At 40.2% G+C, this 19,844-nt stretch overlaps 1 protein-coding gene across 1 annotated transcript in view; it reads right to left on the bottom strand.

The window, feature by feature from the left end:
• The window catches only part of LOC147703535 (vomeronasal type-2 receptor 26-like), a 246,363-nt gene extending 232,712 nt beyond the window's left edge, over window positions 1-13,651 (bottom strand). The window contains exon 1 of the mRNA XM_086928924.1: window positions 13,532-13,651. Within this exon, the coding sequence (XP_086785050.1) occupies window positions 13,532-13,651 (120 nt within the window). The remainder of the gene's footprint in view (window positions 1-13,531) is intronic.
• Window positions 13,652-19,844: the final 6,193 nt, after the last annotated feature.

The following is a 19,844-nucleotide window of genomic DNA, read 5'->3' as shown; positions in this document are numbered from 1 at the left end:
AAGATTTAGATGGGTTATTTGACATTGTTGTTCCAGCTGATTTGTGGACCGAGTGTAAAATTACAGTAGATTGGCCAAATGATGAATACCCTAGAGACCCAAAAACAGGAGCACCATCAGACGATGTGATGAAAAAATATAATCAGGTAATAACTTACTTAAAGGGAAAGATTCCTCCAAAAGAAACGGATTGGACTAAAATAGATAGAACTAACCGAAATAAAGATGAATCTGTATATGCATATTGTGAACTCCTCTTGCAGGTATTTAAACAGTACAGTGGTTTAGAAAACATTGATTATAAAGACATGACACATTTTATTTATTGTTTTGTGTCTGGACTAAAACCTGAAATTTCTCAAACGATTAAAGAGCATAAACTGTGTTGGCAAGCGAAGCCTGTCGACGAAATTCTCCAGTATGCAAAATACTGTGAGGATGAAATTGATAATAAACGAAAGAAATTAGAAGAAAAGGTAATGTGGGCTCAAATTAAAATGGCAGAACAACAGGAACTTCAATTAAGTCAGCAAGCAAATAGTCAGAAATGAGGGGAAGGCCAAGGTGAAGGCAGTGGGGGTAAACCCAGAGGGAAAATGAGTAAAGAAGAGGCAAAGAAAAAGTTTCCTTGTCATGGATGCGGAAAATTAGGGCATTTGGAGAAACTAGCGTAAAAAAATACAGAATAATAATGTCCAAAATCAAAATTTAAATCCACATACGCAGAATGAGGTGTCAATGAGACAGCCACAACAGGTAATACAGAATCAGTTACCTCAAGCCCCGATGTCAGATTTTGTGAGTCAACCCAAATACAGTGTGGAGCCTGGAATTCGGGGGGGAAGTGGTAAGAAAAATACGGTAACACCACAGTTTCTTTTACAAGATACATTTTTTGAGTCAGAAGATTACTGACGGTGCCTGAGAGGGAAGGAAGAGGATTGCATACTTGGTGCATCCTTACTGGTAGATCAGTCAGGTCCTTACATTGAAGGGAAAGTGGAGCGAAATGATGTTACCTTTTTCTTGGACACTGGTGCTACCCATTCTATTGTGAGAACAGCAGACATCCCAAACCTATCCCTCTCGGGAGAAGCGATCCAAGTAGAGGGCATTTCAAATAAACAAATTAGGACTCCTGTCACAGAACCAATGGAAGTTTGTATTGGTAACTTCAGAGAAATGCACAAATTCGTAGTGTGCCATTCTAGCCCTGTAAACTTGTTAGGAAGGGCTCTACTGTGCAAAATGAACTGCACAATATTTTGTACACCACATGGTGCTGAAATTCAGACTCCAGGTGAAGATGGAGTGTATAAAATTATGCTAGCCAGACAAGAAGCAGAAGTTAAAAAGTTTCTAGAAGATTTACCCGGAGAACTGAAAACCTTTGTAAATCCTGATATATGGGATTTTACTGGAAAAGAAGTAGGCCTAATGGCAGATGTCGATCCCATAAAATTGACAGTGAACGAAGGTGCAGTTTACCCAAACATTCAACAGTACAAAATGAGTCCTGAAATAAAAGCAGGCATTGCACAAACAATAGGGTGTTTGGTTGAACAAGGTATTCTGGAAGAAATAATGAGCAGTCCTTGTAATTCACCTATAATTGGCATAAAGAAACCAAACGGAAAGTACAGGGTGGTCCAAGACCTCTGAAAAGTTAATAAAATTGTCGTCCCATGTTGCCCAGTAGTACCAAATTCAGCTGTGATTCTGTATCAAATACCATGGGGAGCAGGATGGTTCACTGTAACTGATTTATGTCATGCCTTCTTTTCAATCCCGCTGCATCCAGATAGCAAGTTTTTATTTTTGTTCAAATTTGATGAGCATGTTTACGTTTGGAATCGTGTTCTTCAGGGGTACACGGAAAGTCCCTTCATTTTTAATCAGATTCTAAAAAAGTGCCTTGAAGCACTGGTGCTGCCCGGAAAATCTGTCCTGGTGCAGTAAATCGATGACCTATTGCTGGCATCGAGAACAAGAAATGACTGTATGATCAATTCCATTGCATTGCTGAACCATTTAGCAAAAGGTGGACATAAAGTGTCTCCAGAAAAAATTGCAATCATGTACAACCTCAGTAAAGTATCTGGGACACCAGATAGAAAGAGGGGTCAGGAAAGTGACATCTGAAAGAATCAAAATAATTCAAAACATGAAACTACCCCAAACTCAGAAAGAAATCAGAATGTTTCTCCAAGTGCAGGCAGTGGATTGTGGGATTTGCAGTGCCTCCAAAGCCATTGATTCAAATGACAAAGACACAAGCGACAGACCCAGTCGAGTGGGATGATGAAAGCTTGACTGCTTTCTTAAAATTGCGTAATAGTCTAAGTGAAGCTCCAGAATTAGGGATGCCAGACTATTCAAAAGAATTTGCAGTATTTTGTTACACAAGAGACAATTGTGCTCTTTCAGTCTTAACCCAGACCTATGGGTTAAAGTGACGACCTGTGGCATATTTTTCTGCAACATTGGACCCAGTGGCATCTGCACTGCCAGGTTGTCTAAAAGCAGTAGCTGCAACATGCATGAGTCTTGAGCAAAGTGAATTCATGGTCATGGGACATCCTGTAACAGTGTATGTTCCATATTCAGTCGTGATTCTGCTAACCAGAACATGTACTCAGCACCTAGCCCCTAGTCGGATGACTAAATATGAAAGAATTATCCTTGATTCAGAGAATTTGACAATAGTGAGATGTACTATTCTAAATCCAGCTACCTTATTTCCAGATTCCCACTTTGAGAAAGTAAGAGGAAGTCGAACATGATTGTATCGACTTAACTGAATTCAGTACTAAACCTCGAGCAGACATACAGGAAGAACCTTTAAAAGACCCAGAGCATGAGTTATTTGTAGATGGCTCGTGTAGGCGCCATGAGAAAGGAGGACTAAGCGCTGCGTTTGCTGTATGCGCAATATCGAATATAGTTGAAGCATCCCATTTACCAGGAATCAAGCCTGCACAAGTAGCCGAACTGATTGTTTTAATAAAAGCGTGCAAAATTGGGAAATATTGGAGAGTATCCATTTACACTGATACCCGGTATGGTTATAGGGGTTGTGCATGATTTCGGACAGTTATGGATGCCAAGGGAGTTCATGACTTCTTCAGGAACTCCTATAAAAATTGGACAATATGTAAAAGATTTACTTGAAGCAATTAAATTACCTAAAGAATTGGCCGTGGTCAAATGTGCTCCTCACCAATCTGAAAATGACAGAGTGACAGTCGGTAACTAATATGCGGACCATGTGGCTCAACATTGTGCCAAGTATAAAATGGCAATAAACAAGAAAATCGAAGCATGTGGAAACAGCTGCCAACATATGGTATTGAGTAGTGTGAATCCATGGGAGGAAGTGAGAGATTTACAAGGTGAGGCAAAGCCCAAAGAAAAGGAAGACTGGCAGAAAATAGGGTGTCAGATGAGACCTGAAGATTGCATAATAGTCTACCTAGATGGGAGCCCAGTGTTACCTGACTGTATGCTTGCACCAATGGATAGAATGGACTGGTTCAATGTGAAGTTCAGGAACCTAGCAGAGAATCTTTGGCAAAGATGCCTAACATGTCAGCGATTAAACCCTGGTAAGAAAACTGTAGTGTGCCCTGGGAAAATTGGGAAAGCAGAAGGCCCCTTTATTACACTCCAAATTGACTTCATTCAGTTACCTGCGTGTCAAGAATTGAAGCATGTCTTGGTCATTGTCTGCCTGTTTTCTAAATTGGTGGAAGCATACCCTACCTGCAGGAGTGACAGCTTAACTATAGCCAAACTCTTTTAAAGAGAACTCATTCCTTGGTTTGGTTTTCCAGTACCAATTGAGTCAGACTGAGGAAGACATTTTAATAATGAAATTATCAGTCTAATCTGTAAAGCATTCAAAATTGAGCAAAGACTGCATTGTGTGTACCGCCTAGAGGCTTCTGGAGTGGTAGAACAATTGAATGGCAAGATTGGGAAAGACGTGTGAATCTACCCGATTGGAATCACCTGATGCTTTACCCTTTGTCCTGATGGGACTCAGAAGCATTCCATATAAGAAAACTGGCTTGAGTCCCCATGAAATACTCATGGGAAGGGCAATGAGGCAAGCATATGTGCCAGGACATCAGCTGTTAACTATATCTGATGATTTAGTGTTGGAGTACTGCAAAGAGTTGGCTGACCAAGTGCGTTCTATCTCTCACCATGTTGGGGAAGACGCAGAAGCCAGTCATTCAACTCCAGTACATGATTTGAACCCCGGAGATTGGGTAGTGATAAAGAATCATATTCAGGAATCTTGCCTAGCACCAAGGTGGGGAAAGCCAGAACAAGTGATATTGGTCACCACCACAGCTGTAAGGTGCTAGGGAGTCCCAAACTGGATCCACGCAAGCCACACAAAACGGATACCAGAAGCTGATGAAGTTGAGGCTGAAAGTTGAGCAGCTGAAGGGTCTCAAGAAGTTGATCCTGAAGTAGTTGACGAAGAGCAACTGAGTACCAGTCAGGATGAATGGATCCCAGTGGTTGACATACCTGAAATCAGAGTGAGAACAAGAAGCCAAACATATTTAGATAGTCGGACTGATAGTGAGGACGAGATAGATATAGAAGAACATACTCAGATTACAGAAGTCCAAGCTAATGGTAATCATGAGGAGGACCAGATAAGGAAAGAGCAATATACTCAGACCAACGAAACCCCTACCAGAACTCCATTGTCTGAGGAGGGACAGATAGGTACTAGTCAACACGCACAGGCGGAAGACAATCAAGAATCTGCAAGACCTGTGGAGGACCAGACTGGATTAGAAAAATGGGTTCAGGACGAAGAATAAACTCCGGGCCCAACAAAGTCATATCCTGAGTCAGGTCAGATTAAACTAGGTAGAACAGTCTACAATAATATGCCCCGGGCAAGGTGAGTTAGAGAGGAAACCTGAAGTTGACAAAAATCAAGTTGTGCCACAACCTAAAGAAAACAAAAGAACCTTTGAAGACTCAGAAAGCACAGTGCCAGCAAAAAGACTCAGAAAAGGTGATGAATGGCCTGGTTTTGTTAAAAGACAGAAATATCGCCTAGTCAGTATAGATGAAGAACCTGAACAGGTGGACGAAGTAACCAGTCTAACTGAACTATCTACAAGCAATCAAAGAAGGAGAAGTCCACGTCTGAAAAAGCTGAACAATAAATTCAAAGGCCCTGAATGGACGTATATTACTCTTGAAGATTTCGAGAATATAGAAATCAGTGATGACAGTGATGAAAAATTGATTGCTGATCAATACATTGAAAAGTGAGGCCAACTTGGGATAAAACACAGGTGTATTCTGTGTAAAATTCTCTAAGAGAGGTTAAGCCTCTTTAGTCAAAATGGCTGATAAAAGAGTTACTAGAAACTTGAAAATAAGTTGTATAAAGACATGCTGTAGGATATGCATATATAGTGTACTCATAGTACTTGTAGTATGGCTAGTACTGACAATAGCAATACCGTACTTGATGGCTGGTAAGCAAAATGCTACTAGCATACATGGAAAAATTGTGCACCACAAACAAGATAGAGTAGAGTTAGAAGCACCAGATGAGATAGAATTACATCACTTTAGAAATTGAAACGAAACTGAAATGAATGTATTTCCTAGTCTATTAGTACATTATGTAGAGACTGTGCAGATTAGTGATTGTTATGTCTGTATGAAATTACCTACTTCTGTAGCTGAAGGGGTTACCTACCATCATTTACCCCTGACCTATGGCATTTCCTGTAGCATATTAACTAGTTTGTTTTATAAAACTGGAAGATTGCAGTATTATTATTCTAACATAGATGTTATTTTCTCTGAGATTCCTACCCGTAGAAGAAAGAATCCTGTCCTTAGTAGTAAAGACTCACAATTTATGGGTGAATTTTTCATAACATTGAAATCAATAGATATAGCTGATGCACATAAAGACAATTTAACTTGTAGATTACACGAGGAGGAGAAAGTGTTTTTAAATTTAGTAGAGAAAAGGACACAGGAGTTCCATAGAAAAGCCACTGAACCGAAACCCCAGATACCCAAATGGGCTAAAAGGGAGGAATTTATGGCAACTGGGAAACCTCATGCTGTTATATCTTTGGACTTTGAAAAGAAAGGGAAAATCTGTCTCCATAGAAAGAAAACTGAGTATAACAATGTATTCATCGGTTCCAGTGAATGTAAAACAATTTCCTCATAATTGATGGTTGGGGACTAAAAGGGGGAACTGATCCAGTATTTCCTGGAGTATATCACATTTGTGTGAACAAAGCCTTTTTTTAAGCTACCTGATCATTGGTATGGGAGTTGCTATTTCGGAATAGTATTCCCAAAGGTATACCATGTAAAAAGAATCACTGAAGCTATGAACACAAAAATGAACTAGCACGTTATAAAAGAGCTAATTTTGCAGAAATTGTAGGTGATATATTTAGTGCATTGATACCTTCAATGGGAGTGGTTCTGAATACGCAAAGAATTTGTAAATTGTCTACAATGGTGGATCGCTTATCGACTGACACTGCTGGAGGATTATTATTGATCAATACCGAATTGGTTGCGATCAGATCAATGGTTTTACAAAATCGACTTGCTCTTGATATATTATTGGCAAAAGGGGGTGGAGTCTGTAGAATGTTGAAAGCACAACATTGTTGCACTTACTTACCTGATAAAAGTGTAGAAATTGGAAGGTATGTAAGGAACATTACTCATTTGTAAGAAGAACTGAAACCACTGGAAGTTGATAGTGCATGAAAGAGACTTACTGATGGTCTCTCCTCTATTGGTAACTGGATATCTAAGGTAGGTAGAAGTATTGTAGGTAAAGTACTGATGCCAAAAATGGGAATATCACTAATAATAATGGTGATAATGATTTGGTGCAAATGCTGCAGAAATGGAAAAAGGTACACTGTGAATGAGAAAACGAAGAAAAGGAAAATTGATGAGAAGTTTATCAGGAAAACGGTAAAAAGAAAACCCCTCAAGTAATTGAAGAAATTGAATTAGGAGAGTGTTAAGTTGGCAACTGGTTCCTTAATTTGTGACGATATAAAATATCATCGAAGAGGGGATTGAAGGAGCAAGGTCTCACATATGCAGAGACTTGCTTGCATTCAGCCTTCTCAAAATAACCTGTAATATATTAACCAATATGTTTTGTTAACTAATAACTGCATTACACAATATTTCTAGTATCTAGGGTAAGCTTACCTATGTGCTTTTACTGACAATAACTCAAATTAATTAATATAGCCGCCAAAAACGCAGGAACTGTACTGCGCATGCGTCTGCCATACGCACGTGGTGTGACGTCTTTCTGCCTTGGAGGGAATTTCTCGCTTCTGCGCACTAGTGCCAGAAATGGCCGCTTTAAATCTCACATGATAATGCTTATGCTGCTGCTTGTATTAAGCTTGTTTGTTCTGCTTAACTATTAATGCACAAGTTAAAATAAAGTAATGGGGTAAGAGTGGAGATAAGTGGAAACCCAGTGCACTCATTTATTTTTGTATTCTAAAATGTTTCTTTTTAACTTTGCTACCAGCTCGTACTTTGGGCCTGAATACTGTCACATCCTCCATCTTGGATGGTGCCAGGCACGCGCACTCTGACTCCGAAATTGCTGAAGCATTGGCATTGAACAGGAGCCAGCACTCTTCTTACCCACGATGTTCCTGGGAATCTGCTCTACTGACCTCTAAAGAGAAAGCAAGAAGACTCAAATAAATACAATGTATATGATTTGTATGCCAATATTGTTGGGCGGAATAAAGTCATGGGAAAGTAAATTGTGGGTGGGGATTCAGTCACTATGAATCGAATTGAAATTACCTCATCTTAGTATGGTGTGATGGCCTCTCCTCGTCTTTCCAACCAATCACTGAAGGGGAACACATAGATTTGCAACATTTAGGGGTGGAACATTGCCCCCGAAATGGTATTACTATGGTAGGTTTAGATAGAGAATTTGTCCGACTTGTCCGAGTAGCTGACCTGTCACTGACCCAACACACTCAATAGGCGATCGAGAGCAGAGGTGCTGGTGGAGCACTCTGTCAGCACATCGAGGTGTTAGTGGAAATTATCGATTACCCAGTGGGGGTACCAAACTTGCAAGAGAGGGGTGTGACGCTGGCGCTGCACTTAGAGGAGGTCACCTGTCTTGATCTGCACCTGTCTCGTCTCATGGGCACTAGATTAGTCGGGAGCCTGGTCCTGGTCTATTTGCCCCAGCCCGTGGCCAGGATTAGTCTTTGCACCATTCTAGGTAAATATAATCCATGTGGTATGTCCTTGTGCTATTTTCGTTTCTCACCCTTCACAGGTACCAATGTCTAAAGGTGTTACTGTGATTTCTTACAAACTTTATGTCCTGCTGGGTATATTCTTGTGGCCCTTTTCATTTGACTCAGAAAATCTACCATAGATAAAGGTTTTAAAACTTTCCCAGAGTCTGTGGTTATTATAAGGAAGTAAATGTGTTAAAATGTAAATGTGTTAAATACTGCCTGTTTATTCTAACTACCTTTGATCCCCAGGACTTATGGTAAGGTGACAAGGATTGGTAAATCATGGTTTATAGGTATAAGTCCTAAACGGACCTCTGGGCACTGATACGGTCACTAAATTAGTAATTAGTTAGGCAGGACTGCTAGTTCAAAGTGTGAATGTTATATGGGCCAAGGTGAGTATGGTATAATTGAGCTAGTAGGTCCCTGCACACTCTATCAGCCTGCTCTTGCATCCAAAAATTAAAGCAAATTGATTTTACACAAGGGGAACTGCATGTCAGCAGCTCTCCTTGTGCAAGAGCAATGCCGGCTCCAGCAGGAGGCGGGACCGGGGAGCTGGCTGGGACAGACAGACACAAGTTACTCAGACCTAAAATCAAAACAACCAGTGATAGAACGGTTTTTGTCACCAAATATACCACACAATCTAAAGCCATCAAAAGTATAATAAATCAAAGGTAGGAATTGCTGTCTACAGAATCTGAATTCAAAGACATATTCAGAGAAAAACCAATGCATGCCTATACCATAGGACAAAACCTAAGACAAATATTGAAGCAGAAACAGAAACAAGTAGCACCACAAGTACCATCTTATAAAGGAACAGTACGTTGTCAGAACTGTACACATTGCAACAATGTGATCATGGGAAATTCATTCACACACCCTACAACAGGAGCACAGATCAAACTTAGACACACAAGGGATTGCAATGTGCAGCACGCTGTTTATGGCATCAAATGCCCATGCGGGATGATGTATGTTGGCAAAACCAAACGGAAGTTAAAAATTAGATTGACAGAGCACAAGAGTAGGATACGTACTCTAAATTTGTCATCACCATTAGTTACACACTGGAGAGATGCAAAACATACCATCTCACAAATTTGTTTCCTTATTATTGAGAAAGTAGACATGCGACCAGGAGTAGACAATCACCAAAGATTGCTACAACGTGAATTATATTGGATAAAACATCTAAACACCATGATCCCGATTGGTCTCAATGATAGGTATGACTTATCGTGTTACCTTAAATACAATTTTTTTTGGGACACATAAAACACATAAAGCCGGATCTAATAACTGAACAAGCTACAGTGGTTTTATCATGTTGTTGTATAAGATGAACTTGATACCATAGCATTTGAAACTAAACCTTGTTTTGTTATAGTGTATGGTTTATAACATCATAATTTAGATATGGATTTTCAGGTTATTTCCAAACATAGACCTGCGAAAAACACTCAGTTGGCATTTATGTATGCAACATCGTTTTAAGTCGGAATTTTTTCAAATCTATTCATTAACCATGGACTCTTTGAGCCTGGGTAATTCAACATCAAATAGTAGTAAATGAGCAATGTTTATTGTTTATATATTTTCATTCAGGTATGAATTGTCATGTATAAAGAGAATTGCATATATTGAGTCATTATTCATGGAAGCAATATCGATACCAGTCGGAATGTTCCCAACTGTATTTATGATCGATGTACTTGGTTTTGAGCTTGGTTAACATTAACATCAAATACAAAATTTAAAAAAATAAAAACATTAACATCAAATATCATCCCATGAATAATGGTCATTAGAGTACACCCAGCATGATCGCACATTAGTTCTACATTACACATATAGACATCAACAAATGTCACAGCACTCGGACACACAGGCAATCAGTTTATATCCTCCCACGGGAACGTTGAAAACAATTGTTGTGGAATAGAAAGATGGTTTACTCCATGGAGAGTAAATTTACGGCTTAGTTGTAGCGTTTACACTGCAGCATCACAAAATGTTTATCGGAACGCAGGAACTTTTATTCAACATAAAATTCACGCCGGGTGCACATTGTTAACGTAATCAGTGTATACGGGGAGTTCTACAAGGAGGTGCATAGCCCTAAGTTGGAATAGCCATAGATCTTTACGAGGCTCAAGTGATTTTTGGACCCAGTCCAAGATGGCGACCATGGGCGCTAGTGTTAAGACTAGAATAATGTTTACAGGTAGAGCAATGACGATAATAACTTAAAAACAGCTCGGGAATGGCGGCGACTTTAACCGCGGCTTTGACAAACGACGGTAACATGCAGGCGGGAAGAGACACTAGCACAGGTAAATACGGAGCACCTTGGGCTTCATATGAAGCTTTCAGTACTTTAAAGTTTAAATAAGTGGCAGGAATTTATAGCGCTGCTTTTATTTATTTTGTAGATTGAACATCGAAGCGTTGAGGTACGTGCACACTCCATAACGGCATTATCGAGCACATGAGTATTTGGCTCGTCAACTATTATAACATCAATTATATATCTTTGCAGGACTAGAAACGTTCTGGCAGCAGCTCAGGTATGTTTGGATGACATGAGGGATATTTCATATGGCAATACGAGTAGTAACTAGTCTGAGTTCATCATTATCATTTCGTTTTTGCAGCTTATCCACAGTAAAACACTGTTAACCCTTTCGATGCTCATGACGAGCTCAGCTCGTCATGATGCACAGTTGAGCTGTGCTGATGACGAGCTGAGCTCGTCATGACACCAGCAAAATGGAAATTTCCAGCACAGGAGGGGAAAACACCTAGCAGCCAAGGTGTTAAAGAACGGGGTAAGCTCAAGAATTTTTAAACAGAGAACTACTATCGTCGTGTAGTAGAGTGTTAGTTTGGGATAGATTGAACATAAACCCATTCTTATTGTTTTCAGCCCGCAGGCGCAGTGATTTGTCCACACAGGTATGAGCTAAAACACCAATAATACCACACTCATGGGCGTTCTCACAAATACATCACATTTACATCTCCTTATATTTTTATTTTTTTCAGACTGGCCCCTGATGAAGGTACCATTGTGTACTGAAATGCATTAGGCAGAATAAGAAAACTGTGTTGTTAAACTACAATGGAATGTATATTGTATATGAATAATTCAAGGAAAAAGTGAATGACATGATGCTCTTGTTGATATGATGAATTAATCAGCATTGAGTAAAAAATGTAAAGCAAACAATGAGTATCATGTATTAAAACAATGAATTGTTTTCTGGTATAGAGTTCATTAGAATTTTTGGGAAAATTGTGAAGGCGTATCACACCATGTGAACAGTGTGCATCTAGATGGGTTTGTAAACCCATCATAACTTACTGTGTTTGAAAATGCCACTTTTAGAGAGTAGGTATTTTCTTGCTTAGCCATCCAGTGTGCCTCTGCTGGGTTTGTGGATTGACTATCTGGCTTTGAAGTGACAAGGGCTAGGCATGTGCATTCTCTTCAGACAGCCACTGGGGGGGGGGTCGAGGTGTGTTTTGCCTCTCCTGGGTGAGTCAGGGCTGGGATGCATAGACCTGGGCTACATTAAGAATAGTGAGAGGAGATTTCCTTGCACCTGAATGGGCCTGGTCTGCTGCGGACAATGTTGTCTCCTCCTCTTGCTGGGAAGCTGGGCCAGAGAGGCCCAATATGGTTTGGAATAAGCACAGACACTCTCTGCCTGAGAGAAGAAGGACCTTTTTTGTATAAATATTTGGGCCCAGACCCCAGGATGTTAGTACTCACAGGAATCATGGAACCTGCCAAGAAGAATTGCAAAAACAACAGGTGATGGACCGAATGAGGATCAATGTCACACATGCAACCCAATCAAAAGATCTGGGTCCTAATCCATCGTTTTTTTGCACTCCAAGAAGACCTGGAAGAGCTGCCAGGAGGAGTACTGCCCCTTTGCTGTGTTGTTGCTTTATTGGGTTGGCCTGCAGTTGTTGCTTCTGTCTTGGTCAGTGAAAGGAGTAGACTGAACTTTCTTTACTTGTGCTGAGTAACTCCAAGGGCTTGAAGTAGAGCTGGCCTCCTGTTCTGAAATCTCAGGGACTGCTAAGACGTCACCAACCTCTAGGTACTGCTTCTGGAACTTTTGTTTCAGTTGCCACAGAGAAGGGAAAGCAACTGACTACATCAACAACTCCGTCACTGGCTCTGTGTCCCGAGGGCACCGCAGACCACACCATCCGCATCTCGCACCACAACCCTGGTCTCACCAATGACGACGACCGCCACCGCTGCTTGCACCATGTACTGTGGGCACTGCACGCCGCACTGCCTTGCTTCACTTTGCCATCCTGTTTTCACCGACACAGTCGCTGCTGAAACCCGTGACCGCTGGGGGCACCGCTTGTAAGTTTTACAACGCACTGCCTTGTCACACACAGCAGTCTTGGCCAACCGACACCAGCTACCGCTAACCGGCTAACCGGCTTCGTCACTTGCACCACAACCTGCCAGCACCGTCTCACCCTGCACTGTAAGCGTTGGTCTCACCGACGCTGTCTGGACGATTGTCACCAAGCAGCTGTCTGCACCACATTGTGAGGGCACCGCACCCTGCACAACTTCCATTTTGCTACACAACCCCGACAATTGCCACGACCAGCTCGCACCAACGTACCAGCCACAAAGAGAAAGGTACTGTTCATAAGTTTGTCCATGCTTTCACTGGCCCGTATGGATGCAGTCCGCTGGAACTGTTAGACCATGATATTTTCCGCATAGCGGTATCCTGGGACGGAGCGACTGGCTGGTAGGAATTATGTTTTTGAGATATTTCTGCAATTTTGAAGATACCTTGCAAAGTATATATTTAAAAAGTACAGTACATTGGATTCTTATCATTTTGGTCTGGGTTTGGGTACATACAAATATTGGATATTTTTCTAAACTGATGTAGTGTTTTCACTGTATTACTGTTGGTTACGTGCAAAATCTTTACACACTGCCTCTGAGATAAACCTAACTGCTCGTGCCAAGCTACCAAGGGTTATTTTGGGAAGTGTAACTCCCTTATCCTGACTAGGAAGAAGGGTCCCTACTTGCACAAAGGTACCTACTTCTGCCAACTAGAGTCCCCCATTTCTAACATAATCACTGCTGTAAATAAAAGGTACTGAAAAATAAAATGCTTTTAGGAATCCCTGATGCTTACCTGATGTGATCTATCACTCCATTCAATGCCACTGCTGTTAAAACTCAACTTCTGGCCCTTTGGAGCATCGGAATCAAAGATTCCTAGTTTCAGAAACCTACTTGTGTCATCTGAAGTCATCTGCCATTGCAAAAAATCATTCAGTGGTGGTGCATCTCCATTTCTGTCAAAAAACACCTCATTACCACCTGGTGTCTTTGTCCGGACCTTTTTTAGATAGTGCAGAAGCTGAAAAGGAAATCAAAACTGAAATGTTTCCTATCAAACCAAAGAAGACAAACATTGCTTTAACATTGCCCAATCTAAAGTTCCAGAGACTTCACAATACAATCAATAAACTATACAAGTCCACTGGAAAATTTCAAGAGAGTAGTATAAAAACAACTTCACAAATAATGCATTCAAAATAATTTAGGGCAATAAAGATAAAAGACAGATGTGAGAGAGTGGGCCAGTCTCTACACTAATGTAGTACTCAATACCATAGCAATATTTTCTATGAGGCAATGTTTTTTAAACAGCTATCAATTCGATCAATGGTGTCAAAGATATCAATCATCACTTTTATATAGAACACTACGCCATAGATTTATTATCTTGTGTTCATCAACTATAATTGCAGTAGCCATGGTATTAACACATAGAAGGGGGCTGAGCTATAGGCATGCTCTTCTTATTGGTAAGTCCAAAGTTTGTCTAGCCACTATCAAAACAGCCCTCCCTGCAGTAGTTTACTCAGTTGATGATATGTTGATGAATTGACTATATAACCCCAGTTTACATCTCTCTACAATAGCTTCTCATTGATATGACATGTATTTTTTGTAAATTTCCTGCCAGATCTTAAAAATCCTCCACACTGAGGCCCAAATTTAGAGTTTGGAGTAAAAGGATGCACTGTCAAAAACTAGCTGTTCAACCATCATCCACAATGAAGGACTATTCATCCTATTTACAGTATGACAGTTTGAAGGACAAAAAACTGCCATCCAATCGCTGCTTCAGCTAACTTTACCTTATTTCGTTAACAGTGCGAAACTCTAATCATGGTGAATGGACCATCAGAAACGTAATACTCCATCCACTGTATTAAGAGTATAACTTCCACCAATGGAAACATGGTGGTTCATTCTTCACAGGCAAACAAATTATTCTCAATAGGTGGTCCACCATCAGCTCATGGGAGGGGGAAAAAGCAATTCCTTTTTATTATATAACCATCACACACCCTAGTGGTGACATGCTTCATCATCAGGTTAACACTGATTCCTAAAGGTCAGGGTGGGCTCAACTATTTTCCAGGGAGCACTTAGGAGCATAGGCCAAGTTTTTTTAAAGATTAAAAATCCTCCCTTAACTCCAGGTATCCCATTATTGGCGGAGTTTTGGGGGATATTAAAAAGGAAGAAATGGGGTTGAAGATATAATGGTCCTAGGACCCTAGTGCCAGCACCCCTGGCCTATTCTCCAAGGTGCTCCCTGGAATATGGTTGATCCCCCCCCACCCCAGCGCCTTGAGACTCTTGCGGGTGAGTAGCTTGCTTACAATACCCTGCTTGATTGATTGATTGATTGATTGATTGATTGAACAGTCCAGACCAAACTGCCAAACCAGGTCCTCCCTTCTCGGCATGCCACTGGAGTCAGGCTAGACTGGCTGATGAGAGGTTATACTCTGAAATCAGTCCCAGGATGCTTGTTTGTGGTCCAGGAAGGACCTAGCTTAGCAGTTCGGGCTGGACTTTTCCCACCAGTAGCAGGGTCCAGGCTGATTTGCGTATTGCTGGGTATAAACTGAGGTGGCATGGTGAGCAAAAGAACAATGGATTTCACCCAGAAATTTTGACCTGGGTGAATGTTTGATTTGTTCCACATTCTCTCTATCATTTGTTTGTCTTTTGCTTTCTCACTGCAAATGCACCAGGAATGCCTAGATGTGGGTTCCAGGCTCACTGTGCCAATGATTCAAGCTAGCCTGGCTGATATTATTATTATTATTATTATTATTATTGTCGCTTGTAGAATGCATGGCTACCTCCGGCGGAGGTGTCCGGGGTGAGATAACCTGAAACCGGTCCCAGGATAATTGTTTCTGGTCCAGGGAGGGGTTGGACTGTTCCCATGCGTAGCAGGGTCAAGACTGTTTTGCGTACGACTGGGTCTAAACTGGGGTAGCATGGTGAGCAAAAGAATGATGGATTTAACCAAGATCTCTTGACTGGGGGTGAAAGGTTGATTTGTTCAGCATTCCCTCCATCATTTGTTTGTCTTTTGCTTTCTTGCATCAAGTTCACCAGGTATGCCCGGGTGTGGGTCCCAGGGTCATGTGCCACTGGATTTGAGCTAGTCTGGCTGATGAGTGGTGAAATACCCTGAAAACAGTCAGAGGATACTTGATTCTGGTCCAGGGAGGACCTGGCTTGGCAGTTTGGGCTGGACTGTTGCCATGAAGAGCAGCGTAAAGATTGATTTACGTATGGCTGGGTCTAAACTGGGGTGGCTTGGTGAGCAAAAGAATGATGGATTTAACCCAGATCGCTTGATTGGGGTGAATGTTTGATTTGTTCTGCATTTGTCCATCATTTGTTTGTCTTTTGCTTTCTAACCCTAAGTGCGCTGCGTATGCCCAGGCGTGGGTCCTTGGTTCACTGTGCCACTGGATTCAAGCGAGCCTGGCTGATATGGGGCGATAACCTGAAACCGGTCCCAAGATGCTTGTTTCTGGTCCAGGGAGGACCTGGCTTGGCAGTTTGGGCAAGACTGCTGCCGTGAGGTGGAGAGTCAAGACTGATTTGCGTGTGGCTGGGTCTAAGCTGGGGATCTATGACAGAATTTCGACAGACAGAATTTCGACCTACACAAATATCGGCGTAATTATATCGATAGCAAAAATATCGACGCCCTATGTACAACATGGTAAGTACCAAAATATCGAAAAATTAATATCGATGTAAAAAATATCGTTGTTAAATATATCGATTTTTTTTTAAATTTAAAATAACATAAAAAAACTGTAAATAATACTTAATATTTACTTAAACATATTTAAATATATGTAATAATTGTTAAAAAAAATAATAATACATATTTAATAAAAAAAATAATAATAAATCATATATAATATATAATTACTTAACAATAATTACTATTCCCACTCCAGTGGGTGCAACAGTAGGGTAAACTGACCCTGAACACTAAAAATACCCCTTTACCCAAAAACCTAAAACTGACCCTGAACCCTAAAAATACCCCTTTACCCATAAACTGAAAACTGACCCTGAACCCTAAAAATACCCCTTTACCAAAGAACTGAAAACTGACCCTGAACCCTAAAAATACCCCTTTACCCAAAAACTGAAAACTGACCCTGAACCCTAAAAATACCCCTTTACCCAAAATCTGAAAACTGACCCTGAACCCTAAAAATACCCCTTTACCCATAAACTGAAAACTGACCCTGAACCCTAAAAATACCCCTTTACCAAAGAACTGAAAACTGACCCTGAACCCTAAAAATACACCTTTACCAAAGAACTGAAAACTGACCCTGAACCCAAAAAATACCCCTTTACCCAAAAACTGAAAACTGACCCTGAACCCTAAAAATACCCCTTTACCCAAAAACTGAAAACTGACCCTGAACCCTAAAAATACCCCTTTACCCAAAAACTGAAAACTGACCCTGAACCCTAAAAATACCCCTTTACCCAAAAACTGAAAACTGACCCGGAACCCTAAAAATACCCCTTTACCCAAAAACTGAAAACTGACCCTGAACCCTAAAAATACCCCTTTACCCAAAATTAATTAATATTACAAATAAATTACTTCCCACCCTATTCCCCTATAAACCCACAACCCGCTCCAGTAGTAAAACATATAATTTAGTTAAAAATATACATAAATTATCAATTAATTAATCAATTAATCAATTAAAATAAATCATTGCCAATTAATATTTAATTGCAAAATAAATTAATCATTGAAAAATAATTATTTAATTACAAATAAATTACTTCCCACCCTATTCCCCTGTAAACCCACAACCCGCTGTGGTAGTAAAACATAATTTAGTTAAAAATATACATACATTATCAATTAATTAATCAATTAATCAATTAAAATAAATAATTGCCAATTAATATTTAATTGCAAAATAAATTAATCATTGAAAAATAATTATTTAATTACAAATAAATTACTTCCCACCCTATTCCCCTATAAACCCACAACCCGCTGTGGTAGTAAAACATATTATTTACTCTTATATATTTTTAAATTATAAAAACATATTAAACACATATTATAACAATGAATTTAAATACTTAACTAATATTTCTAACACATATTAGTAAATTGAAATTACTTACATCGATATATATGCTATCGATATTAGTAATTTCGATATTACTTACCTTAGGGTCGATATTCTGGCCATCGATATTCTGGACATCGATATTTTGTCCCATCGATATTAGCAACTCGATATAAGTGTAGGTCGAAATTAAAAACTCGATATTTTGACTGTTTACTCTAAGCTGGTGGTATGGTGAGCAAAAGAACAATGGATTTGATCCACTTCTCATGACTGGGGTCATTTGATTTGTTCTGCATTCCATCCATCCTTTGTTTCTCTTTTGTTTTCTTGCCTCAAATGTTTGTGGCACAAGCCAAAAGGGTTAGCCAGAGTCGGAGCCTCAGACTCAGATGAAGAAGTGGTCCCCTGGTCGACACCTTTACCCTCAGTGGCCCTTCTGCTTGTCTCTGACATTTTGCCCAGCCTCTCCTTCTCTTGATTCAGAGCTGAAATAAGACATATGCACTAATTAGGTGCAGAGTATAGAGTGAATAAGCAAATTGTGCACACAGCCAAGAAGACCATAATCTTCTCGATTAAAGTTAATATTCTAAAGTAAGGGCACCTAATGTGATTTCATACAATATGTTGCAGATTTAATGGTAAGTTAACATTGTCAAGTTATGCATATTTTTTAGGATATAAACACATGGTGGCCATCTTTATAGTTTAACAGATGGACTACACTTTCACAAATGTGACATAAATTCTATCTACCATTTCAAAAGCAGCATACTCTATAATGCACTTGTAATTCGATGGAGCTCTGCTATGTTTGTGAAGGTGTATACCATTTGTCAGACTTCTAATATATAGGGTCTGATTTAGAGTTTGATGTATGAGATAATTCCTCAAAATGTGACGGACACCGGTCTGTCTTATTACATGAGCCACAGTATATCATGCACTTTAAATAAGGGAGAGTAAACCTTGTGCCAACTCTACATCAGCCACATAATGTTACCATACCTTGGTTAGGTTTTTTCACAGGAATGTTCCCTACATGGTGGATACCTCTTGGCCTTTGCCTGCATTCACAATTTTCAATATCTACTATCACACTTTGGGCCAGTTGTACAACCGTTTTTTTGTGGTAGCAAACGGGAAATTGGCCCATGTGCGACTGCAAAATTAGTCTGCCCTAAGTACAAACCCTTTTGTGCGAGTCAGTAACCCATTACCGATTTGCAAAACAGGTTTTGAAACTCGCTATTAGAAAGGGACTAGCCAAGGGCGTCCCTTCCTTATAGCGACACGCACTTCAATGTACAATTGTTTTGCAACCACAATTGCGGTCGCAAAACACTTGCACTTTACCACCCACTTCAAACAGGTGGTAAGCCATTCGTAAACAGGAAGGGGTACCCAGGGGACCCCCTTCTCCTTTGTGAATGGTTGCCAAAATATTTTTTAAGAGCAGGCAGTGGTCCCACGGCCTACTCTTAAAAAATGAAACTGAAACGTTTCAATTTTCTTTTTTAAATTCATCCTTTTCCTTAAAGGAAACAGGCTGTATTTAAAAGAAAACACTGCTTTATTTAAAAAGAGGTCACAGACATAGTGGTCTGCTGACCCCAGCAGGTGACCTTCCCTGGGAGTGGTAGCCATTCCCAATAGGGTCGCAAATTGCACGTACCTCATGAATAGTAATGAGGCATTCAATTTGCGACCCCATTATGAATAGCAAACAGTGTCTTAGACACTGTTGCAAATTACAATTAGCGAGTCAAAAATTGTGAGTCATGATACGATGCAATTTGTGACTCGGAAATTGAAAGGGTTGTATATCTGGCCCTTTATGTACTAAGGGCCAGATGTACGACAGTGGAAATAGTGCCTCGCAAATTGCGAGTTTTTTGCGACTTGCAATTTGCGAGGCTGTATTTCCAATTTACAACACTGTCTTTCACACTGTTCGCGATTCCCAATGGGGTTGCAAATTAAGAGGCTCATGAA

Source organism: Lissotriton vulgaris, chromosome 7 (genome assembly GCF_964263255.1).
Source record: "Lissotriton vulgaris chromosome 7, aLisVul1.2, whole genome shotgun sequence".
Classification (NCBI taxonomy): Eukaryota; Metazoa; Chordata; class Amphibia; order Caudata; family Salamandridae; genus Lissotriton; species Lissotriton vulgaris.
This window is presented reverse-complemented; position numbering and strand designations above follow the sequence as displayed.